This window comes from Trachurus trachurus (assembly GCF_905171665.1).
Source record: "Trachurus trachurus genome assembly, chromosome: 8".
In the NCBI taxonomy this organism is placed as follows: Eukaryota; Metazoa; Chordata; class Actinopteri; order Carangiformes; family Carangidae; genus Trachurus; species Trachurus trachurus.
Window position 1 is genome coordinate 30,491,058 of NC_139905.1, and position 25,188 is coordinate 30,516,245.

General features: G+C 42.8%; 2 protein-coding genes across 3 annotated transcripts; both read right to left on the minus strand.

The window, feature by feature from the left end:
* Window positions 1-33: 33 nt before the first annotated feature.
* ube2z (ubiquitin-conjugating enzyme E2Z) lies at window positions 34-14,931 on the minus strand. Of its 2 annotated transcripts, XM_083977142.1 has the most exons (8): window positions 14,620-14,931; window positions 14,046-14,533; window positions 13,458-13,530; window positions 12,103-12,290; window positions 10,277-10,388; window positions 5,983-6,095; window positions 5,757-5,847; window positions 34-1,664 (listed from the first exon to the last, which is right to left on the minus strand). In XM_083977142.1, exons 2-8 carry the CDS (start codon window positions 14,513-14,515, stop codon window positions 1,482-1,484), a joined length of 1,230 nt encoding a protein of 409 aa, XP_083833268.1. In that variant the 5' UTR covers window positions 14,516-14,533; window positions 14,620-14,931; the 3' UTR covers window positions 34-1,481. The 2 variants fall into 2 exon arrangements, with proteins under 2 accessions (XP_083833268.1, XP_083833267.1); XM_083977141.1 differs by having other exon boundaries at window positions 14,046-14,931.
* Window positions 14,932-18,501: 3,570 nt separating this feature from the next.
* atp5mc1 (ATP synthase membrane subunit c locus 1) lies at window positions 18,502-24,729 on the minus strand. Its single transcript, XM_083977673.1, has 5 exons — window positions 24,586-24,729; window positions 22,996-23,043; window positions 21,903-21,983; window positions 20,664-20,842; window positions 18,502-18,914 (listed from the first exon to the last, which is right to left on the minus strand). Exons 2-5 carry the CDS (start codon window positions 23,032-23,034, stop codon window positions 18,800-18,802), a joined length of 414 nt encoding a protein of 137 aa, XP_083833799.1. The 5' UTR covers window positions 23,035-23,043; window positions 24,586-24,729; the 3' UTR covers window positions 18,502-18,799.
* Between the last annotated feature and the right edge of the window lie 459 nt (window positions 24,730-25,188).

The window sequence follows — 25,188 nt, forward strand, 5'->3', positions numbered from 1 at the left end:
CCTACTGCTATAACTATAGCAACATTTGCCAAAATGTTGAACTATCCCTTTAAAAACGTCCCGTGTTATTGAGCAGTCAGTGGGTAAACTGTTGGCTGTACAAATCGGGCTAATCAAAAGCCCACCTTTCAGGTTTCGTCACTCCTTATTTTTTGACTCTGACATCTAACGGATAGGGGTTCCTCTAGCTACTGCTATTAGCTGCATTTCCTTTCAACAAAAAAGGTACTTGACGAACGTTAAGAGAAATAATGTAAAAACATAAGACTTGCTTTGAACATCCGTGTGTACCGCTGTATTCCTCAGAGCCTCATTCTGACGGAGCAGAGCGACTGAGTTACTTGTATTATGAACAAATGAGACGCTACCCTCATCTCGACTTCACTGGGTTTTCCTGAAGCCCAGGAAACGTTGCTACGCAAAAGGTTGGTTTGGTTTGGTTTGTATCTTTTACTGGTTAATCAGAAGACCTGAAGAACAACAGGGTCTCCAAACGAACAACGCACCCTACACACAGTAAATTAGGATTAGTTTCAGCATGACAATGAGAAAACAACATGAGAAGGGTTTTAAAGATGGATGTCCATGAAACTGACATTGCTCTAACGGTTTCCTATGTGCTAAACAGATTTGCTGTCAGTTCGACAGGACATTAAGAACTGAAGGCTAAGCAGAAGTTTTTGTATATTACACAGGAATTGTATTTAGTATTTAGAAACCAGAGGCTGATGCTTTCTGAGGCCAGGTTGTGTCGGTCCTGTCTGACGGAAGCAGGTTTGACCCTGGCCAGGAGACGAGGCGTGTGGCCTTGGCAATGTTGACTTTCTCCCGCTACCTTCCACCTTTCTCCTCGCTTGAAATCAAAGACAACGAGGCCAGCTCTGATAAATACCATCATATTCTCACTGCTTTAACTCAAGTCAATGTCCCTTAGATCCCACACAGTTGTTCCTCTGGGAGCACTGGATTTAAAAAGAGAAAACGGACTAAATTTCAGTTTGGACTCGTGAATCAAAGTTTAACAGCTACTTTAGGGTGTTATACACTTTTATTTTATCCATTCCTTTTGTAAATTTAAAGGTCTGAGATGTGAAACTAACATTTTACAAGCAACATTGGCTGATTAATCTCAAAATCTATCAGGCATTTGGGCAATCGTCTTAAGTTTTCGAATCAAACAGGACATCAACACGACAGTTGGTTAGGAAACCACAGAAGTGGCACAAATACACCACTCTGGTTCCAATTTGCCAGCAGTTGATGTTCATTTTTCTCAATGTCAAGAGAGTGCTACGATCTCTTCTCTCTGTAACATCCACACAACAGAAGCTTGATTGCAAACCTGAACCTTGGACTCACTCACAGCCTTAAAGACTTGTGATCTCTTCTTTGATTTTGTTCCTCCACTGCAAACAAAACAAAATAGGTCCCTTTGTCTTTAGTTCTTAGCCTGGGTCTGAGTCCAGCGCCATCCCACAGAGTCAGGGGTGGGAGCTTCCCTGGCTGTCGGGGTCTGTCCCTGAGGAGCTGGTGTCTGAGTCTGAATCGTCGTCATTGTGGTTTTCCTCTGCCAGGCTTTTCTCCCGTATCCGCCTGTGGGTGGCGCCGAGGCGAGCCAGCAGGCCCTGGTAGTCGAACCGGCCGCGCTTCTCACCAAATGGGTCCTGGGGTGGAGGAGTGAACCAAGTGTGAGCACATTCAGTACTGTAGGCAACTAAGAAATTAGGCTGTGAGGAAGAGCAATCTTGTTCTACCCAAATATTATGTTAGTAGATAACACTCAGCTGGGTCTTTCTTTTCAGCCACCTGTTCTGGGAATTTGTGCTTGACAAAGGTGAGTTTCTATTGTATTATTATTCATTCTTCATTGTATTGCTAAACAAAGGCCTCATGCTGTGCACTTTTCTCTGGGTTTATTTACCTGCTGATATCCCTAACAAGATGTATCATGTACCTGTGATCTGCTTAATATCGTTTATACTGCCTCTTTCTGGAGCTCTAGCAGGCACAGGTCATTTGGCCAATCAGAAGAGAGAATGAGAACCTCTCCTCTGATTGGCTGACTGGCGTGTGGTCGGGCCAATCACAGGCAAGTAACTGAAACCTAAGCCACATTCATAAAAATTGAAGAAGAAAAAAAAAAAAACTAATCGCGGTGGGCGGAGTTACCTTGTGTGTGACATCACACAAAGGAGGAAGTGCTATCCGCTCGTCTTAAAGAGACAGTTCCTACAAATGGGCGGTGTGTGTTTCTCTGTTTATGACCAGTTTGATGCATGGGGCAGTATATATACGTGGCCCAGAGACCTCCCCAAGCACGAAAAAATAAATCACAAAATCACATTTTTCATGCCATGGGGCCTTTAAGGTTATTGTTGAAAAATAGCTGGTTATCTAGTCATCAGCTAATCAGCTGTATGGATTGTCTGTGTGTACTGTAATTTTATGTGGGGAAGGCAAAGACAAATTTCCACTTAGGTGGACAATGAAGTTAAACTAAACTAAACTAATGGGGATTCATGTGCAGTGTTTCCTTTAGGATTTTTTTTAAAGTCGTGGCGGCAACCCCTTTAACCTCACTTCAGGGGGTTATTATTTATGGCCCTTTTCCACTAGTGCGACTCAGCTGGACACGTCTCTACTCATTTTTTTTTTTTTTCCCCACTAGCACTCGAGCGCAACGTCCAACAGAAGAATCAAAGAAAAAAGAATCTGTACTGAGACTGTTGTTGTTCTTTCACCTGAGTGCACTGCTGTGTGGAAAACCACACTGTGGCCCGTTAACTAGGTGCAGACGAGTGAGTTTGGAGCTGACGAGAGGATCGAAATAAGAGAGCGAGGCGGCTGCTGTGAAATGACTTGAGTTGTAACTGTGTAGTGGAAAGGGGTGCAAAGTAAATGGTAACTGGTAGTGGAAACCCTGCTTTTACATTGTTTTAACAAAAAAATCATCATTCTGAAGGTGTGGTGGCTTTGATTTTGCCATGGTGGTGCACCACAATCAATTACATGTAGCGGAAACCCTGATGTGATTAAAAAAAAAAAAAATCAATTGCTTGATAAACATGAACAGGTAACAGTGTATACAACCTGTAGTTGGGACAAGATAACCGTGTTACGAACAAATTAAACCAAATCAAACTGTTATTGTGTCTCTCAAGCAAAGTTCTGTTATACTTGAAAGATTGAAAACAATTAATTGTCACTGACTATTGATTATTCAAAATGTTAATGAGCTGTGCAATATGGATGCAAACTTCTCAGTTAGAGTTAAGCATACTTTGTTCAACCAGGCCAGTTGTGAAGAGAGGTTTAACAGAGTTTTGGTCACTGGGCATCTGAAGATCCCCTTTGCTTTCTCACATAACATAAACTGACATAACATGTAGGAATTCCCCCCATCTAGCGGTGCGGTTGCATATCAGAACGTATTCTTGATGTTGCATTCAGGTGAAATGGGGCAGACGTCAGACAGACAACAGACGCTGCATGTAACAGGATAAACAAGCGTCTATGTAAACAAGTGGTCCGCCAGCACGAGGCAAAACAATACAGGCTTGACAATATGTTGTCATGGTGATGTCGTATTGTTTATCTGACCCACGTTTTACCGCCTCTCTCTCGTCGAGTAAAATGACATCCGGTTGGTTTGCCGACGGCCGTCTGCCTGACTGCACCTGAATGCAATTTCAGTGCCTCCGTCCTTCCTCACACTACACTAGGGGTGGGCAAGAATATCGATATGGCAATATATTGCGATACAATATCCATATTCAATATTTAAATATCGATTTTTTTTTTTAATATAATTTTTTTTGGCTTTTGATGCCTTTATTGATAGTATAGTTGAGAGAGACAGAGAGAGGGGGGATTGAGGACTGTAGCCTCTACATGGGGCACCTGCTTAACCTCCTGCTCCACTCGATGCCCCCCAATATCGATATTTTTTCAAATAATAATTCATGTTTCAGACGTAAATCCAGTACGATTTCCGCACCTCTGCTCCGCGAGGTGTCACTGTACTGCTACCTCAGACAGTGTGTTGTTCATGCAAATATGTTGTTGTAACTTGCGCTTGTATAGTTACAATAAAATGGCATGGATAATTTGAATTACATTGTTTTGACTCAGTTTGTCCCATAAATGATCACTATCATCTGATGTACATACAACTTGGATTTTAAAGGTCCCATATTATGCTGTTTTTCAACTATTTCACATGGTTCTAAGTTGTCCAACCATATAGTATTCCTAGTGTATTGTCCCCAAATCAATCTGCAGCTCTACATCTCAGTAATCTAAAAGTGTCTCTCCAGAGCTCTGCTGAGAACGAGCCATTTCTGTGTCTGCACCTTGAAATGCAAATAAGATGTGTAAACCACGTCCACTCCACACCTGTCACGGGGAGAGGGTGTGGTTTTCACTACAGGTACATGTGCCAGTGTTGACATTGGGACAGGGGTCGGGCATTGATTTCCGAAAAAAAAAAAAAATTCTGAGACTGGCATCTTGTCTGAAAAAATGAAAATGTTCCTTCTTTTTTTTTTTTTTACTGTGGCAGAAGGAGAAACATGGAGAGACTCCTACTACCATCAGAAAGAAAAAAAACAAGTGAAACTGAGGAGCAGCACAAACGGTGCACTGTTGTATGGACTGATGAGAATATTGACGTGGTTTTGCGCCGGTAGAGGAGACTTCCTCGTTCAGATGTCTCTCATTCCGTGATGAGGACCGCTGCGCTGATGAGAAGCGGTATCATTCCGATATTCTCTGATCCGCGATTTCATTTTTAATGACAGGCGGCTGTTTCTCAGTCAATGATTCAAAAGGATCATCAGGTCGCCGCGGTACCGACCGCTCCTCCCGTAGGCCTACCGCTTCATGTCAAATGACGGGGGTGGGGGGGGAGAGCGTGTGTGTGTGTGGATTGGGGGGGGTCGCTGTTCCGGAAAGTGTCAGCGGGCGGAGCTCAGGGTTTTCCAGACTGGCCCAGGGGGAGTATAAGGAAGTACCGGGAGGTGGAGTCACTTGAGTTCAGCGCATCCTGACGTCAAGTCTGCCAGCACTTCCAATTCGCCCGTTTGGAGACACGATCTCAAAAAAGTGTAGAAATCAGTTAAGGGAGTGAACAGACTTTTTTCACCTCCAGGCGTCATAGAAAGGCCACGGGAACACATAGGACCACTACAAAACCTGTAGAAAGTGGATTTTGCATAATATGGGCCCTTTAAGATGCATAATGCCCTTTACATTTTTCAGTGAACTATGTAGAATATCGTAGAATATCGCAATATATCGCAAAATTTGGATATCGCAATATCGTATCGTATTGTGACTCAAGTATCGTGATGCGTATCGTATCGTGAGGTCCTTAGCAATACCCACCCCTACACTACACAGTGATAACAGTTTTAACAGGCGCTACCTGGAAAACTTTCTCCCCGAGCCGACAGCTCCGCTGAGTTTCCGTGGTTACCTACCTTACCCACTCAACTTAAAAAATGGCGATGCAACATGGCCGCCTCGGTTCGGTGCGTCGCCCACTTATGTATTTGTAACGACTTGTAACAACTCATTCTAAGGTACCAGAAAGCTTTCATTTGTATGTGGGTGTGATTCCACTTCAGTGAAATACGCATTTATGAAAGATATATTTGATTTTTGCAAATAAAAAGCCAAATAAGTTACATACTGAGGGTTTAATCTTCAATCTACAAATGAGGAAAATAGAGATGAATGGAAACAAATGTAGTCACCTGCATGTTCTGTCCCTGTAGATGCAGTCGCTCTTTGCAGACTCCTTCGTAGAAATCGTAGTATTCTAGGAAGGACTTTTCCATTACACTCCTAAAAGCACACAAGCACACAGCAATTAGCAGATGGAGAAGAGTAAGTGAAGAAGAAAGAAGAGGACAGAGGCAATTAAAAATGTCACAGACACAAGGAACATGAGGATGAATGGGAGAGTCATGTTGGTCTCACCACAGGGCCTCGGGACAGGGGACTTTGCCCTCCAGCATGTCACACACCGCCACCCTCATGGTTTCGTGGCGAATGCACTCGTTGTAGTTCTTACTGTCTCCTGGGTGGCGCTCCTGATACACACAAACAGACACACACACACAGACACAGACGCAGCAGAGCCTCAGGTGAATTAAATGAAAGCACACTGACAAAAGAGACAAAGAATGTCGTCGGTGCTGCTCACGATGATGAATCGGGTACAGCTGTGCACCGCTGCTTTCAGATCATACAAAGTAGTTGCAGGATTCAGAAGTGACATTCATATTGAACCATCTGAATTCAATTAAAGGAGATTTGCCGTTTTTTACAATCTTGACCTCATTCTAGCATAAAATACGATCATTTACTCACCCAGATAACTTTGGTGTCATTACAAGTCGTTCCGACGAAATTAGTTCAGGCCGAGAGCCGCATATATCCATATAATGCGAAACTGGTTCATTTCACCAATATGTTGTTATGATAGGCTAGTGCTATTCCCCTCTCCAGTCCGGGGTTAGCTGTTATCAACATCCAGGGTCTGTAGGTTGACCTACTACCCTCTGACCTGGATGAAATCGGCGCTTAGTGATGCGTAGTACTAGCGTATCATAACAAAATATTGGTGAAATGAACAAGTTTCGCAGCAGATAATGTGTTATTTAGAGGCTGCATTGCGCTGCCCCTTGTACTCGCATTATATGGATATACGCGGCTCTCGGATTGATCTAATTTCGTTATCTGGGTGAGTAAATGATTGTATTTTATCCTAACAATAAGGTCCAGATTGTAAAAAACGGATGGCAATTCCCCTTTAAGTCATGGAGCGGTGCGCGAGCGGCGACACGGTCGTATGCAGACCTTTGTCCTGGTTGAACTATTTCAGGATAGACCGACGTATCCTCCAAATGTTCTATAAAACTGTCCTGCAGAGCGTTCTTACCTTTGGCCTCCTCTGTACTTTTGGTAATATGCGTGTTCAGGATCAAGCTAAATTGCAGCGTATGATCAAGACAGCGAGTAGGATCATTGGGATCGATCAGGCATCGGCAACCCAACTGTACAGGGATCTGATCTTAAAAAAGGCTGAACAGATCCTGAATGATCACACACACCCTCTCCATCTAAGGTTCCGAAGGAGTGGTTTCTTTTTTATCTATCCGACATGGGCTGTGCAATGACCACATGCATTTCCTCTTTGAGTATAATAAAGTTAAACTTGAACTTGAGCTAATTATGTCTCATAGATAATTCTCAGCTCAAAGATTTCCAGGGAATTAATCTCTTCCCATCTGTGAAAGTCGTCATAGACGCTACCTAGTTTTGGGATGTCTGATTGACTTTGACTTACTCATTACAGTGTTTTTACGACACACACAAGCACTGATGGAATAGCCACCAGCAGTAGTCCTGGCCTGCCGAATCACTGATCAACCTGCTTTACCTCTTGAGCCACAGCTGCCTGATGCCATGATTGGGCTAATTTGTAACAATTTACCTCCAAATAAGTATCTTCTTTTTCCAGTGTGTTTGTTTTACTGCCCTTTGTATGTTTGGAAAATGTAGGTTGGTGTGTGCACAGTGTTTAGAGTTTGTCTAGCGTGGATATTTTGAGAATGACGTAATGTCTCCTGCAGTGACTTCTTTTTTTTTTGAAACTCAGCATCAGAGAGAGAGCGAGAGTGTCGCTGCTCTGCTGCAGCTGAACCCAACCAATACCAAGAGCCAAAACACAGCTGCACATCACATCCTGCACATATGTCTCATTTATCTGAATAATACTGAAGTAATGATGCAGTAACTGTATGTGTTCCTACAAAATACATTTACACTAGTGGCACTACAATTGTTGTTAGGCCATGTACTTTTATTGCGTAGGTTATTTATTGCTCTATATGTGTCTGTGTGTGTATCATGAGTCTTATGTGTGTGATTTCCCCCCATGAGGATGAATAAAGTATTGTTCCATTTATTCTATTCTACTGTTGTCTGCTTTATAAGTGCACTTGTCAATCAATCAGCCATGACGGTGTCAATTTGTGTCTCTGTCTTTCTTCACTGCTGCATTCAAAACGTCCCAGGAAGAAAAACAGAGTGGATTCAAACAACAAAAATGGACAGCACTTAATCCTTAAAGGTACATTGTGTAGGAATTCCACCCATCTAGCGTTGCGGTTGTATATCGCAAGCAACTCAATCGTATTTTTCATGCTGCATTCACGTGAAATTGGGCAGACGGCAGACAGACATTTTGGTCACTGGGCATCTGAAGATCTCCTCTGCTTTCTCACGTAACATAAACTGACATTAAAGGTATAATGTGTAGGAATTACCCCCATCTAGCGGTGCAGTTGCATATCGGAATGTATTCTTGATGTTGCATTCACATGAAATTGGGCAGACGTCAGACAGACAACAGACACTGCATGTAACGGCATAAACAAGGCTCTATGTAAACAAGTGGTCCGTCAGCACGAGGCAAAACAATACACGTGACAATATGTTGTCATGGCGATGAACCCACGTTTTACCGGCTTTCTCTCGACTTCTATGACTGGAAATAAGCAAATGTTGCTACAACCTGGCTCAAGGCATCTTCTCTTGTCTCACAAGATTAATGGTTTTGTGCATTGTGCATTGTCCCTGTTTTAAATAAATAAATTCCTATTCCTATTAAGCATATATGCTGGGACGTGCCTGTGAGAATCACTGTGCAGTACGGGAGTTATTAATGTAACTTGGGTTCAGTGAGTCCAAGCCTGGCCCAAATTCCCATGACGGGCTGGGGGTCCAACAGTGATGCATGTCAGTCAGCATGACAGTGATGTGATCAGGAAAATGTTGGATGGAGAAAGTCCTGTTGTTATCTTACGCCAGCTGAAGAATTAATTTGTTTATTTGGGTGTTTTAGTTATTTTCTCCAGAGCAGAAAAAGATGCAAATGAGGTCATGAACCAGTGAGCAGGGTTTCCCCCAGAAAACGGCCCATCGGCGGGCCACCGGTGCCCAAGCGTGTTTTTTTGTGACAGGGGCCTGACCCTGACCGATGGCAGGGCCCTGTAGGGAACAGATTCATTAATGGAGCAGTAGCATTTAGCAGGTGTGATTCCATAAGGCCTTAAGATCAATGTTAAAAGTTGACTGGAAATTTGAAAATATTATCATAAACATCTGTTATTATAAGACTTTATGTAACATATTTAAACACCAGCTATAGCAGAGTCTTACAGAAAGGCACTCTTGAAATGCTGTTCAATCAACCACAAAAAAAAGTAGGCCTAATAATTATAATTATAAAAAAATATTTAAATAAATAACATCAACTGTTTGCATTAAAAACTAAAAAACAACTGCCTGGTGTCTCCACTGTTAAAGTCTAGCCTTATTTCCATGGATGTATTATAGATCCATTAACCATGTTTTTTTTATTTTATTTATTTTGCTTTGCTTATTTTGATATTTTTTACATCTGGAATCACGTGCACATGACGTACCACGCTCTTTTTCCGGTCAGTTGTCATGGAAACGTGACACTCACGGATCTACTAGAACAAACGCGTGTGATCGCGAACTTTACGAGCTGAAAAATGAAACAATGGATCATTTTCACATCAGGTGAAAGCCCCGCGGCTCACAGGAGTCCGGAGCTCTGACGCTGCAGGGGACGACGTGCTAACGGCTACCAGCTACCAGCTACCAGCTAACAGCTGCTACAGCAGCTGACTGAGCCTCTAGAGCTGCGGCTCGGCTCACGTTAACGTGGACTCGGTGCGTTCCTCTCGGTCAGCTGGTGAAGCAGCGGTCTGATGCTGTCTATTGTCTGATGAGCATGATGTCTGTGACGTGTCCCGTTATGTGCGACGAAGTTGTAACGTTGTCAGGTGATGAAAAAGACACCTGATCACGTGTTTATTGAGTATAAAAACTGATTAAAAAAATGAATAAACAATGTTTAGCCTGGCGGAGGGTCAAGTAAGGCCTGGCGGGCCGCCAGGCTTATAATACACTGGGGGAAACCCTGAGTGAGGGAAAAAAAAACAAGATGATGTGACGATTATTTGACTAAAGAAAGAAATCTCACAAATCAGATTTGACTATAAAAATTCTTAGTCAGGGACACCCCTACTAGCGGGTATATGCAAGTTTTTAAAATGCAGGTGAACCTACAAAAAAAAAAAAAAGGCGGCAAATGACTTCTTTAACAGAGCAAGACTAAACATCCAAACCAGGCACATTGGGATACAGACGCAGTGAGCTGCAACACACAGAGTACCTGTTCAAAGCCAGGTTCATTGTGATAGGGGTTCTCAGTCATCAGAGACTGGATGGAGATGAGGACAGATGAGATGCTCTGTGCTGGACTCCATGCTGGGCCTGTCCATGTCCTGCAATCACACACACACACATAATACATTAGTTTACAGTACACCAACTCCAAGTTCAAAGAAAGGATCACATGAAATTTGTCACCATGACAACAAGCCTCAATAGATTCCTAGTGAGACAAATAAAAACTATGGCTGTGTCCGAAATCAGATGAACAAAAAAAGGCTCGCGCACATCCAGAAATGCAGCCAGGTGCTGAGTCCAAGGAAACGATAATCAAAAACAGAAAAGGACTCGCAACACTGTATAAGCTCCCCAAAGTACAAAAATTTATTAGAGGACTAAAAATGACAACGTTTCGAGCAGTGCGCTCTTCGTCAGGTCAATCAAGACAAATGCTTACAGGTGTTCGCATTTGTCTTGATTGACCTGACGAAGAGCGCACTGCTCGAAACGTTGTCATTTTTAGTCCTCTAATAAATTTTTGTACTTTGGGGAGCTTATACAGTGTTGCGAGTCCTTTTCTGTTTTTGATTATTGTGTCCGAAATCACTCACTACTCACTATATAGAGGGTATGCGTCATTTTTTTTTTGCCGTTTAATACAGACGTGCGCCGCCAGCATTGTAATCGTATCGGTTAACAGTTAATAATCGGTTAACGAGCGTCGGTTATGGTCAGAAAAAAAATCTAAATGTGCATCCCTACGGTGGACACAGCGAAATCAGGTAAAACATGTAGTATCAAAACTAATTGAGGCCAGAAGACAATGATCCGTACCAGCTCCCCAAAACCATCTGGTCCACGGACACTGACATGTTGCCAGAAAGCACTGAATCATTTCAAAATTAATATATTCAATTAGCCATTAGATTTGAACAGAAACTAAAGCTAACCACTGTTTCTGCCCTCCTCTTGTAGTATCCATGTAGTCACATTTTTTATGTTGTGAATTTTAATCAATCCTGTAACACACACACAGTGTGACCGTGGTACCGGCAGAGTGACAGAAAGGCTCACTGTTAATGTGCAGAGGGACAAAATTACAGCTGTTACTTTCGCCTGGACAGTGACTCCCGACACTTAAACCTGAATTTCTTCTATACTGAAAAATTCTGACATGTCAAACTTCAGGATGTGTTAGAGGACTAGTTCATCTGTCTAACCATCATAACTATGACACCTGAAACTGTAAACACAGATGATTGATCGAAAGAAATCACCGCTCGAGTGAATTTACTTTCCGTCATTGAAAACAGGTTCTTGAATGTAACTCGGTCAAAGTAAGACGTGAAAAGTAGTGTACAACCAATGGTCATTAAGCAAGTGATATTATACCATAATAATATATCGCGGTTATGATAACGGTCGGCATTGATCTAGGTTTTAGTTATGCGACGTAAAAACTTAATTAAAGGGCCCATATTATGCAAAATCCACTTTCTACGGGTTTTGCAGTAGTCCTATGTGTTCCCGTGGCCTTCTATGACGCCTGGAGGTGAAAAAAGTCTGTTCACTCCCTTAATTGATTGCTACACTTTTTTGAGATCGTGTCTCCAAACGGGCAAATATAGATAGATAATAGATCTATATAGATAGATAATTAACCGTTAACGGATAAGATTCCTTTTTTTTTTGCCATTATAAAATACATGCACTGCAACAGCTGATCAGCACCAGATCCACTGTGCTCTGTCTCAGATGGAAGTTAGAATATTATGGGTTAAACGGTTAATCGTGTGCATCCCTAAAACGGAGTGAACCCTGACTCACCCCAGGATGCTGAGGCACACCTTGCCGTTGCGGTAGAAGTTGGGGTTGAAGCGGACAGTATTGTGTCCCGTGGTGATGAGTTTGACCCGTGGTGGGTGGATGGGGTAGTCGGGGGGGCAGCGGAACAAGAAGAGAAAGAAACCACCCTCGTACGGTGTGTCAAACGGCCCTGTGATCAGGGCATGGATCTGCAGGGAAAGGAAAGAAAGACAAAAAGTTATGTCACAGGGTGGTGAGAATAACGAACGACAGACAGGAAGGGTGTCAGGAGACGAGAGGGGGATCAGTAAGACATTGGGAGAAAGGAAAACCAGTGATGAGGAGGACGTGGAGCAGAAAATCTGACCTAGTAAACAACTGATAACATCCAGCTCCCTCTGCCAGAAACCAATGTAGAAAATTACAGGAACGTGAAGCATCAGTGAGTCCATGCATGACCTGAAAACATCACTCTCACTGGTCTGTGTTGAATACTAGATAAACTGGAAAAGCCCACTTCGGCAGTAAAAGTGGCACATCCTGGAAAACACACCCTGATACTACCGGCCAAACTAAATAATACTCGTCATACTTACATGCTGTTAAAACAAATCTATAAATAACTTAACCATGAAAATTGACTGCAGGTTTCATAGCTGCATCTATGGTAACAGTAACACTCGACGCTCAATTTCTCTTTTCAGCATCAAAGTTCAATCTGAACCTTGGAAAAACGTGATAACGAGGACTTTACTTAAGGGTCACTTACAAGCTTTTTCCAGGAAGTTTTACATGCGTATTGGGTGTGCTCTGTTGTCGTGGAGATGTCTAGGTTATGCGACACGAGTATGACAACTGACCTATCTCCATGACAACCGGGCAAACTCCAAAGACAGTGATACGCGGTTGAAAGTAACAGTGTGGAGCTTGAGCTCAAGTAATCGTATCAATTTCATCTTTGTATTCTATTTTGTGTTTTTTGAATAGAAAGGATTATTCTTACTGCATGTGTATTACTGACAATTGGATATCATTTAAAACCTTGTGTGTACATGTAATGGCATCCAGAAAACATCCAAGTCAGAATATAGTCCGGCTGTTCAAACCACTGTTGCAGGTGGTTTGCTTGTCACTCTAAGCAGGTAGTGATCCATCTCCAAGATGTGCATAACATTAATGCTGCATATAGTTCAAGTGCTGATCTTACACTTACCGTAAGTTAGAAGTTGCACCGAGCTGCTGTAACATTCATCTGATTCCCTAACAGTTTATTTTGGATTTGAATTGGATTTGAATGTTCAGAACACTTGACAAAGACAAATGTAAATGGGGTCGTGGTGTGAAACGCTGCTTCGGTCAGAACCTAACATTTTTACCTTGGTCATGTCTTGAGGATCAGGGACGACAAACATCCCCGGTGGAGGTTCCTTGTAGATCGACATGATGTCCCTGCAAAGACAGACGGAGCAGGAGAGAGACAGATGAGGTTCCTCGTAGGGCACACAGATATCTGTCCATGAAACCTCTGCTGCTACATTCCCAATACCTTTAAAAAGACAACTTTACTGTTAAATATTTTATTAAGGACTAGCTCATTCTTGACTTGGGTAGGAGGTAGGAGTATGACTCTAGGTAACTGTGACACTGCTTGTGAATACCTGAGTAGACATGAATCATGTCTTGAATCAAGTGAATCATGAATCAAGTGAATCATGTCTTTTTGTCATTTCAATTACCCATACTTTAACAAACTAAAATGTGTATTTGTCTAAATGTAATTAAATACTAAAGTGTCATGAGGTTTGTATCATTTAAAGTCCCCACATCTTTCTGGTGATGATTATAAAAAAAACTTTCACTTTCGTTTTTACACACTCCACGGAGGTTTTAGCGGTCTGATCACCTGAAAAGGCTAAATCATTACTTCAATGCGGGTTTTTGCCGCTGTATGTTGTGTTTAATACCTCTTTATCCTCAGGATGCACTGCTGGGAGGCTTTCTCGTTGTCCCAGTCCGTGCTGAGGGTCGGGTCCCAGGAGGTGGCGTGGATCTGGGACAGGAGGCCCGCTCCTGCCACACCGGCCACCCCGCCGACCCCGAGACCAATTCCCGGGAGAGGCGAGGAGGCGTGTACGGTCGGAGCCACGGCCACGACCGGTGGCGACGTGCCGGGGGTGAATGTGTTCCCAAACCCGGCGGGGGTAGCGCTGACAGCGGACACGGGGGCCACCACAGCGGTTAGGCCACTCGGCGCGGCCGCGGCGGGAGGAGGAGCGGAGGCCAGGTTAGAGCCGGAGAGCACACCGGCGACTGTCGAGTTCCCCCCCGGAAGAGAGTTAGCCAAAGTCGGCAGCAGCGAGGCTCCGCTGCCCTGTCCGGTAACGCCTAAGCCAAGGGCACCAGCGCTGGACTCCTTTCCGAGGCTGTCCGCCATGGCTCGGAAGCTAACGAGCTAGAGCACAAGCGGTTGTGTTGACTAATTTATAATGCTAACTCTAGACTAGCGTTAGCCGTGCTGACAGTTAGCTGCGAAGTTACCTCTGCTTGTTTTGTTGTCCTGCGGGATCAGAGAGCAGTCACACAGTGCCGAGGCGAGGCCACAAAACAAGGCATTTCTTCCCACGACATGGCTATTTATCGCTGGCTTAACTGTGTTTTCCTCAGGCCCTAAAAAGTATGAAGTCGTTGGCTAAATTACCTGCTCAACCTACCATCGGCTTAGGAGTCGGTTCATCGGCCGGTTGTTACCGGTTTCACGGAAAATAGTGTCAGAGTATTATGTTTAATACCGACCACCACATCCCCACCACTACATTAATGTAACGCCAACTTCAGGATCTGATTTCCCACCAATCAAGCTGCGTTGAAACGATAACACACGGTGACTTCCGGCGTGGACTTTCAAAGTAAAAGTCTTCTTTGACTGGGTGTTTGAATGTCATCGAATGCACTAGAGTGAAAATTAAACCAAATATGGGAAAATTGTGATCAGTAAAGGTCATTTTAAATCATGTTCATATCCAGTCTCAGCCACACCCAATTCTACAGACACATATGAATCTACAGGAGCCTATTATTGACCCCTCAAACTGTCACATAGTAGTAAAAAAATAAACCAGGACAAAGGTAAAAAAAAGAAAAAAAAGAAAGAAGTTAAATACTTTAAAGGAAGAAAAATAGGCATAATGATGTTTCTCTAACCTCTAATCCAGACGAAGCTACCACAGTGCAGGAGTATGTGGATGATATTGTGCAAGTGTTAGAGGCTAGAGCTATTCAGCAGCTTAACTTCATAACTCCTACATTGCATCATTGGTAGCTACAGGACTTATCATGTTTAGTTGCAGTTCTCTTGCAATTTGACAGAATCAGATAGCAAGAGCCATCATTTTTCTCACAGAGACCATACATCATCATATCCTTTTCTGATTTATTTTCCCATACAATTCCCATCTGATAATTATAGGTTTACATAGACTAATCATAAAAGACACAATCTGAAAAGAACTGGGACTAGTATAAAATCATGTACAGTAGCAGATTAAAGTCCCTATTCACACAAGTCAATAGAGGAGAGAACTCAACCCCTCCTTTGTCTTAATACTTATTTCTGTATTTACACAACAATTTAAACAAATTGCTTTGAATGTATTACATAAAACACACATATCAGCTACACACAAGTATGTAGCCTGCAACAGTCCTTATGGTGCTGGTCATTGTGGGATAACTGTTGTTTTTTTGATCAGATGACTTCATGGCTGGTTCCATTTGCATTGATACACAATAAAATGATGATGGGCAGTGCACATACACTACAGTGACTGTCATGCAGGAGCCAAACCCCAGCTGAAGGGGTGCAAAGGTTGTGCCACCTGTGGTGGGGTCCGCAGCAACATCAGCCTCCTAAAATAAGGATTCTGTTTGTTACTTCACAAGAGATAAGGCATGTGCCATTGAAGACAGGACTACTCCCCTCCTCTTTTTATTTGGTGTGCTGGTGTGGAAACTCCTCAAATAGCTTTGGGATCTTCTTACAGTAGCTGTTGTGGATTCACCAGGCTTCTTCCACCACCTTCTCTGCTGAAGCTGTGGTTAGAAGCAGCTAGGATAGCCTTTGCCCCTTGGGAGCTTTTGAGGATGTCCTCCTCCTTCTGTCCTTTTGCCCCCTGCAGCAATTGTCTGTGAATATTACAGTAATGTAACAGTTTGTCCTCACACTGTTCTGTACCGGACAGCTGCATGTCTTCTCTTTGGGCCGTATCCCAATCTTCAGCGGCCTTTCAAACATTATCTCGGGGGACAATCCTTTTGGCTTACCCCCTCACCTTCAGGTACATTAAGATTAATGGGTGAGTTGAAGAGATGTGCCATTTTCTTTTTACATGTCATCTCCACTAGCTGATGAGATGATGAGCTCATTATTTGCCCACTGAAATCCAAATTTGCAAAAGATGCATCTGATGGTGGGTGTAAACTAATGGCCACTACCAGTGCTGTTTTTTTTTCTTTCTTGAAAAGAAAAAAAAATATATATATATATTGTAGGTTATTTTTATTTTTTTTAAATGTCTTTTTATTTCGCAATGATTCAGCAAAACAGACGACAAAAGAACATCTATCCTGATACAATATCAGTGACAGTTGGACTTTTACGGAATACAAAACCATGCAAACACATCGGGAGAAAACGCAAAATGAATAAATAAAAGGGGCAGCAATACATATCCACTGATATCAGTGGAGTATAGTATATGTATATGTAGACTTATGTACATGCCCGCCATACATACACATTTTTCTCGCAAAACCATTAAGCAAAATTTGTGAACCACTACCCGGTACTGGTGCAGCTCTGCTCTGTAGTTTCTGTAAATCCACTGTGACTGTGTGTCTCTTAGAGAGGCCTGGACGAGCTGTGAGGTGATTAAAGGTTGTTTGTCTATTGTCTTGGTAGCTGCAGTCGCTCTAGAGTTACCCTGTTAAAACTGGGTCAAACTAATTGGTGTGTGCATCTTACTTGCATGTCGCGATTTGTTTTGGTCACAGTACAGCTCCATGTTGATGTTACAAGCTGTCTTTGTGCTAGAATCATTACCATTACTGTCTGTTTTCTGCCTCTGTGAGCGCTTTCAGCTCTGCTGCCTGTGCAAGAAAGTTAGAGAGAGGTCCTCGGCTGCAATTTGTCTATATTTGCCCATTAGCTGCAAAATGTTGGAAAAATGCTTCAGTCCGGTAAATATTTATATCAATATTTGGGAAAAAAAAGGTGCACATTTTCTTTTAAAACGTAATTGTACATACAGTACTAGCTGGTCATCAGGGTGCAAGTGATTGTGTAATGGGAAAAAGCTATTGCTGTGGTTGTGTTATAAAACAGACACTCATGTATTTCTCCCTACTCACCATCCAAGGAGGTCGATGTGATGAAAATAACACTTTTGGACACTATGTGAGTCATTGCTTCTTTACTGTTTTATCTGTTAGAGTGCAGTGCATGATGACGGTATACGTACATTATATTGCTTTACTAATTTTCATGATGCATGATGGTATACAGTCCACTATATAAGGTATAAAAATCTCACTATGCCATTGGACAGCACTACTCTAAGGGGGACTAGTGAGTGATTTCAGACAGTTGTGCACTTGCAGTAGATCAGTTTTCTGGTGGTTTTCTTTGCATTCCAGCATCCAGAGTCCCAAACCCCTTCAGTCTCACCCAGGAGCCATGATCATGACAACAATCCAGCTCCATGGCACACCTGGTAGAGTGCATACAGTGGCCTGGGTTTGACTCTTTTGACCTGAGGTCCTTTGCTGCATCTCATCCTTTTTTCCCCGGACACAACGAATGCAAAAAGCCCCAAACAAAAAAACAGCTGCCACAGTTTGTTTTAACTGAATTCTAACCTATCTAGTCTAACCTACTTTATTTCTACCTTCAGCTCCGTCTGAGCATACCAACAGTGTAGTGATGCTGCAGGCATGAAGTCTGTCTGCATCTTGTGTGTGCCTGCTGCATCAGACAGCCAGTACCTCCACGAGGTGTTTCTAGGATCTCCCATTCATACATCAGTGTCCAACAGCTTGGATTTTATAGCTGCTATTCACACCGCTATTAAAGTTATTTTATAAGTGATACTTATTTATTTTAACAACCAATATGACAGTACAGTTGTCTGGCCATCCACACCGAGTCCGGTTATGCTGGGGGAGGGAGGGTTCCTAAGAGAAACTTTCCATCCCACTGGCACCAAATGCTACAACAAATATTTAATTTTTTCATTTATAGGTAGGCTTTATCCTGCTACTGCATCAGAGGGTTCAGTAATCTGTTCCAACACCGTCTTTGAGCAGAGGGTTGTATAATGTCATTAACACTCCTAAGAGAGAAAATGGATAAAACACTGCAGACTGTTTAGTTATCCCAACCATTTATTTTGGACAGATTATTTCAACCAAAGTGAGGTCTGACATAAAACTTCAGAAAAACAAAAATAAGTGTAGGAACATAAAAATGTAGGATTGGAGATTGTTAACCCCAGATGTTTAATATTTCTTCCGTTGATTGATTGGAATGGCCTATCAGCTCGTTCAGAGTTCCCGTTCTGGAAACCCCCCTCCGGGTGGAAGGAAGGGAGGGAGAAGGGAGCAAGGAGGGGGAAAGGTAGAAATGGGGTTAAAGCGAGGGAAAGGTGGTGATGCGTCTCCAGGTTTACATGGCGAACAGGATGAGGAACGCCACCATCAGACAGAAGAGACCCATAGCCTCAGACAGAGCGAAGCCCAGGATGGCATAAGAGAAGAGCTGCTGCTTCAGGGAGGGGTTCCTGTGGAGGACGACACAGAGGCAACAACAATTCAGAACAGTTCTGCAATAAATCCTCCCTTTATGAGGGTTTTCATGCTGCTGCAGCTGCTCTTGATATTGTGTCAATGGGACACTGATGCTATAATAACAGTCTGGAGTGAGCAATTTGTGCTACATTAAAGATCATTAAGGGCATTTTTAATATCCCACCATTGATTTTAATGGTTGGACACGGTAATGGATGCTACAGTTTCTCCAAATGCCTCAAATTCGGGTCACTATCAGACAGTAGCTAGGCAGCAGTGCACAGAAAAGTCTCCAGTTACCACAGTTTACGCAGCTCAGACAGGTGTGTGGCCAAAACAAGTTCAACTTCATATTGTATTCACTACATGAACAGTTTAAACAAGGAACTTCTAGCTCTGAAGGTCTGAAGTCTGCTCAGAGTGTTAAAGGTGTACAGAAAGGAAAATTGAATTTGAGCCCTCTCTGGGTCATAAAATTAGTGTAATAACGCATCTATCAGACGATGGAGCCCAAACTTTGTGCAAAATTCTATTTTTGAGTAAATCCGGGATGAAAGTGTGGTATTTTTTTTCCCCCGCATTGGATAATGCAGGCGCACGGCTTATACGTCAGCCTGCGCACGATTCATCAGCCACTGTTATTGGATCCGTCATCCGTCATTCAAACGTCTGAAACACACACACACGGAGCTCGGGCTCGCCCCAAGCTTTGAATATCCCGCCCTCGATAACGACCAATCAAATTTGTTTTCCTTACTCGGGTAAACTCGTGTTGCAGCTCGTGACAACTCGGCGCGACAAACAGGACACACCACACGGCCATTTCTGTACACCTTTAAGGATCTCAGTGGTCCACACCAGAGCAGAACACCGACGAGGGAGTAGCAGGATTTTTAGCCCAGAGATCGTGCCTTTGCCATTGTTGTGTTGGCAACATGTGAACATGATCATGTTTGTGCACATTTAGTTTTGATAGCATATCTGATTAAATGTTCACATGGTTAAGCCCTGCTGGAGCAAGCTGAGAAACTAATCAAGTGGGCCTTTTACAGGCCATTTGTTGCAGGTCATTACATTTGTAAAACACTTATATCGTTTCACATATCTGTGAAAAATTTCCTGTTTGTGCGACACACTAACGGTAGAGGCCATTAGTGCACATGTAACATCAGATGCACCTTTCGCAATATTGATATAATTTAAACCACAGTGGAAAGCACTTCTATTATTGACATGTTGCTATTAGGAGAAACGCGAGTAGCAGTTTGAGAATACAGAGAAGGTGCTTCATCTAATCTTGTTTCCTACCAATAGCTCGCATACCTTATCTTCCAACTTGGTTTCCCACTTTTCTGACTATGACATTTCTTTTATCTTGTTCCTAATCATTTGATTTTTTTTATTTTTATTATTATTCATATCTTGTTTGAAGGGGTTTTCCTTTTAGCCTTGAGCACTGTTCTCATCCTGTGCCATTTGTAAATGCTTGTGTTAAAGGAGGCTGACTCACTGCAAACCAATTTTTCCTAAGGGTATTTAGTAGCCTTGAACCTATGAACTGCCTTTAAAGTATTTTAAATATATTGAGAACCACTCAAATAATTTTGTCACATCTCTAGTCAATGTAACATCCAGGTCTATACCTTCATATACTAAGATTTAATGACTGATTTAAAAACACATGATAGATAAACAGGCCTGGTACAGGTGGTTTTAAATAAGCAAATGCAATAGTAAGTCACCTGGCGTAGCCGATGATGAGGCTGCCGAACACTGTTCCGATTCCAGCTCCTGAGCCAGCCACGCCCACTGTGGCAGCACCAGCACCGATGAACTTAGCGGCAGTGTCGATGTCTCGGGAGACGGCGCTGGTCTGGAAGGAGCGGGTGGAGAGTACAGACTGGCTGACTGGCAACAAGGCCTGGAAAAGGAGGGAGAGAGTATAAGCTTACTTGGCAACACACCAGCAAAGAGTGTCTGACAGTTTCAGAAATTTCATTTATCAAATGACTCCACTGTTTACAGAACATTGAACAGCATCCGTACGCTAGTATGGAATTGGATTTTATACATTTCCAGGTCTGGAAAAGTATGGAAAAAGGATATAGTATGGAAATGTATTTATCTTAATAGTTATATCTGGATCTTATCTGATGTTATTTGGGTTAATTATTTTGTACCTAGCTACAATCTCCTGGAAATTATTTGGTGACATAATGGCATACAAATTCAGAATAATGAAAACAAATGATTAATTGCATAATTTATTTACATGATACACATCTATTTACTGAAATGTCACAAATTATTTGAATTTGAGTCTGGAAATTAGGGTCTGGAAGAAGTATGGTGTTTTTAAAAATGTCAAATGTGTAGGAACCCTGATTGAAGTAAAGGAAACAAAATCAATGTGGCCCACATAAATATCAAACCAAAGATTCAAGCAGGATGTTGCACACAGAATTATGAAAATCACTAAATACATTTTTAATGGGGCAAAAATATTTCCATCCAACAGCAAGAAAATTCAAAAATAAACCCACAGAAGACACATTGGTCATGGGCTTAACTTGACTATTGAGGTAATAACTCAAATGTGTTGTGTCAGAATAACCTTACAAGACGAGACATCAGGTCTCGAATGCTTCAAGTCTCAGTACACGATGGCTGGGGATCGACTGGACAGAGGGTGAAAGTAAAGGAACCTACAAGTGCAACTCTTGAGGAATCTTCTGCAATTCGGTTGAGATAAAAACTTCAACTCGATTACCAAAACAAGTTTCCCAAAAAGTGTGTTTGGCTGCTGAATGAGTCTGTCCTTGAAATCCAGAGAGTTGGAGCTTTAAACTTTTGACATTGAACAGTTGTGTTTAAACCAATACTGGATAGATGTTGCCTGTTTCTATATTAACTGGGTGCGAGAAGAAAACGGAAGCAGATTAAAAAGAATAATGGAGGATAAGTGAAGTGAAACCACTCACCTGCTGCTCCACTGTGGCTTCAGGTCTGTTGAAGAGGGAGACTGAGACTGGCCGGGCAAGGACTCTGGACCCCCCACGCAGCTACAGACAAGACAAGCGCACTCATTACAACCAGACATGCACCCTGGGAAACTGGATTAAACTGTAGGTTCACACCGTCGTCCTAACTCATAAACCTATTACTCCTACTACCTATGACCTGAGGACAGTCTGCACTCTGCAGCTACTTAAAGCAATTTGTAGAAAGTAGTAAAATGATCAGCAAATTGCACAATTCCAGCAAAGCACAATTTCACTGCTGCACTTCTGCCACATCATTGGCAAAAATAAAATGAATTGGTTAATACTAAATCTTTAACTTAAATCCTTTAACCCATTTTAGCTTCTCACTCCTCAAATGGAAACAATGTCTCTTTATATAACCCCTCTACACATATTGGATGTGCTCATGATAATTTTAGTGAACTGCAAATGCTCACCAAAAAAATACTAGGCACGTTTGCATACCTGATAATTAGTCATCAATATAGTGTACGCCATTTTTCTTATTTAATTATTTAAAGGTTTGATAATCAGGGACAATGCACATTAATAAAACATTAACATATGTAAACAGGCAATCTGCTGTCCCTGGACTGATGTTAAGTAGTCTATATGAATATGATGATTTAGTTATAAACATACAGATACCTATGATAAACCGATTCCATTCCTGAACCATTATTTAATACACGTAATGCCACATAGGAGAATATCAATTTAGGCCAATTTTGAGTTGCATATCTGTCCTACTGATGTAGCCACCAACCACTAGAACTACATTGTGGAAAACAGGGAGTCTGGTGACTGGTGTGTCAGATGTAAATATGGAACATTATCCTTCACAACACCTCCATGGCTGAGATGCCCAACATGCTGCAGGGTCTGCAAGCTAAATGCCACCAAAGAGCATAAACCCAAGTGGCTGCTGTCCATTGGCACCTGCAACAATTGAAACTAGAGTGTCCTTGACATCCTATTTTCAGTGCTAGAAACTTCACTTATAAACATGTCTTAAAAAATCATCCGATTCAAATGATGAAAGCTGACGTACCACAGCTGGAGAAGTGACGAATTTGGCGCAGGCATACATGGCTGGAACCTGTAGAGAAGGGAAACATGGAACTTTAGTCTGTTTTCATAATAGTGCCTTCAATTCATCAAAACAGCATATTCAGTGCCCTGGTTAGAGAACACATGTTCACAGGAATCAAACCTGGAACTTATGTCAGTGACACTTATATATCTAAGAGACAGGTGGAAAGAGGTTATGAGCAACAGAAAGTTGGACATCTAGTGGCCAAGGTGAACCTGTGACACTGGATCAACAGAGTACACAATGTATTTCAGTGCTATTATTGCAAACATTTACTTTAGGGAACATCTAGATTTCTTTAAGATTCGTGTGTGCAACATGCATCCACTTAAAAAGGACATAGTGCCTTCTTGGTTATAACTCTGGCAACTTTTCAGCCCATTATGTACCATAGGTTTAGTCAGTGTATGAACAGAGCAGAGGACTCAAGGGTGAAGGCTGCAGCTTGTGCCATAGTGTCCTCTCCACTGACATTAAGATTTGCTGCTATGGTACACTCACTGCAGCGAGTGGTTGCTTAAAGTTCAGTTCATGGTCAAAGTGCACAATGTGTACGTTTTCATTAACTGTCAGGTAGGGGACTGTGGAGTATACGGTGAGGTCTAGCAACAAGTAACATACTCTAATCCGTTTCCCCAAGCCAGTCCACCCGAAGAGGCTAATGCAATTACACCGACTGCTGGAAGGATCATCTCCGGGAAAACCACTGAACGTCCACACACACAAGCTGCTGAATGAACGGCAGTAATAATCACTCCCACTTGGAGACGCCATTAGCTAAAACACGGAGGACACTTCTGCTTCAAAGTCCCGCTTACTCCACGGCGCGGTGCTCTGTGAATAAGAGTACCTAGTGGGAAAAAATCACCAACCCACTAAAACGTAGAAGCAATGTTAGCGAGCATGCTCGTGTAACCTGTTCAGACCCGGGTTTGGTTCCTTGTCGTGATATAAGAGGGGGCGCCGGAGCTAAGCTACGTTGCTAAGCTAACCACCCCGCAGCTGTGAAGGTCAAAAATGAACCACAGACGGTCACATGGGCCCTGGAAAGCAGGCACAGTGCAGTCCCCACTGAAATAACCCGTCGGTGGGCTGTAGTATAGTGACATGGTGCGACATGGCAACGCATGTATCCGTCAGTGACGTCCTTGCAGCGGCAGCAGACTCATTCAGTGCACGGGTAGGCCCGGCGGACTGTCAGACATTTTACGAGCGGCTGCCTGTCAACCGGAGCACTGGCCGCGCTGTGTCCGATGCATGACCCGTTGCTAGCGTTAGCTCCACGACCACAGCGGCTGGACAAGTCTCACCTTTCAACCGCTACTACCGTGAAATGTCGCGCAGATACACCGAGAGCAACGCACGTCAGTCAGTTCTTAAGTAATTCCCAAGAACCAAGTCATTGAATGGCCGACTAGGCTTGCTAGCTATGTTAGCAATGACAGTCGAGCGTCTGCAGACAGTGCGTCAAGAGAAAGACACATGACTTCAAAACCTATCCAATGCTGGTGGATGAAAGCGTAGAAGAGAAATAAACGTAAATATTACCGGTTTATTTCGGTTTTCGGAGGGTCCGGGGTTAGCTGGTCTTGCACACAGCGGCAGTCAATGAATGTAGGATGAAGCGCTGGTTCACCTTGTCATTTATAAGATCAGCGTCTACGTCCTAAGCGGCCATTGGCCAAAGAGAACCCTCCTCCGTTCACGATTGGCCCTCCCTCACGTCACACTCGTCCTTCTAGCCTATCGGAAAGCGTTTTACTAAACCACGAGGTTTTTGATTGGTCGTAGGGTATATAAAGGCGGGACTAAATGAACTTTCATTAATTTCATTGGTCAATATTGCCGGGAACGATGAGCTTACCAGGAGCGACCTTTCAAAGCACATCCAGTGTCCTCTGTAGCTGTTGGTCAGCGTATGGGAAGTCCCGCCCACGCGACAAGGTCCGTCCGTCTTCAATCACTCTATCTTCTATAGCTTTTTTTTATTCAAAGATCACACATGGAAGCAAACAAACTGTATGGACAATACGATTAATAAGCCCAAGAAACAATGACAGTAAACGGGGCTCATTCTCAAATTCAGATATTCAAATATCCAATTAGGCCTCTAAGCATTGTAGATTATAATGGTCCTGATTTGTCAGTCGT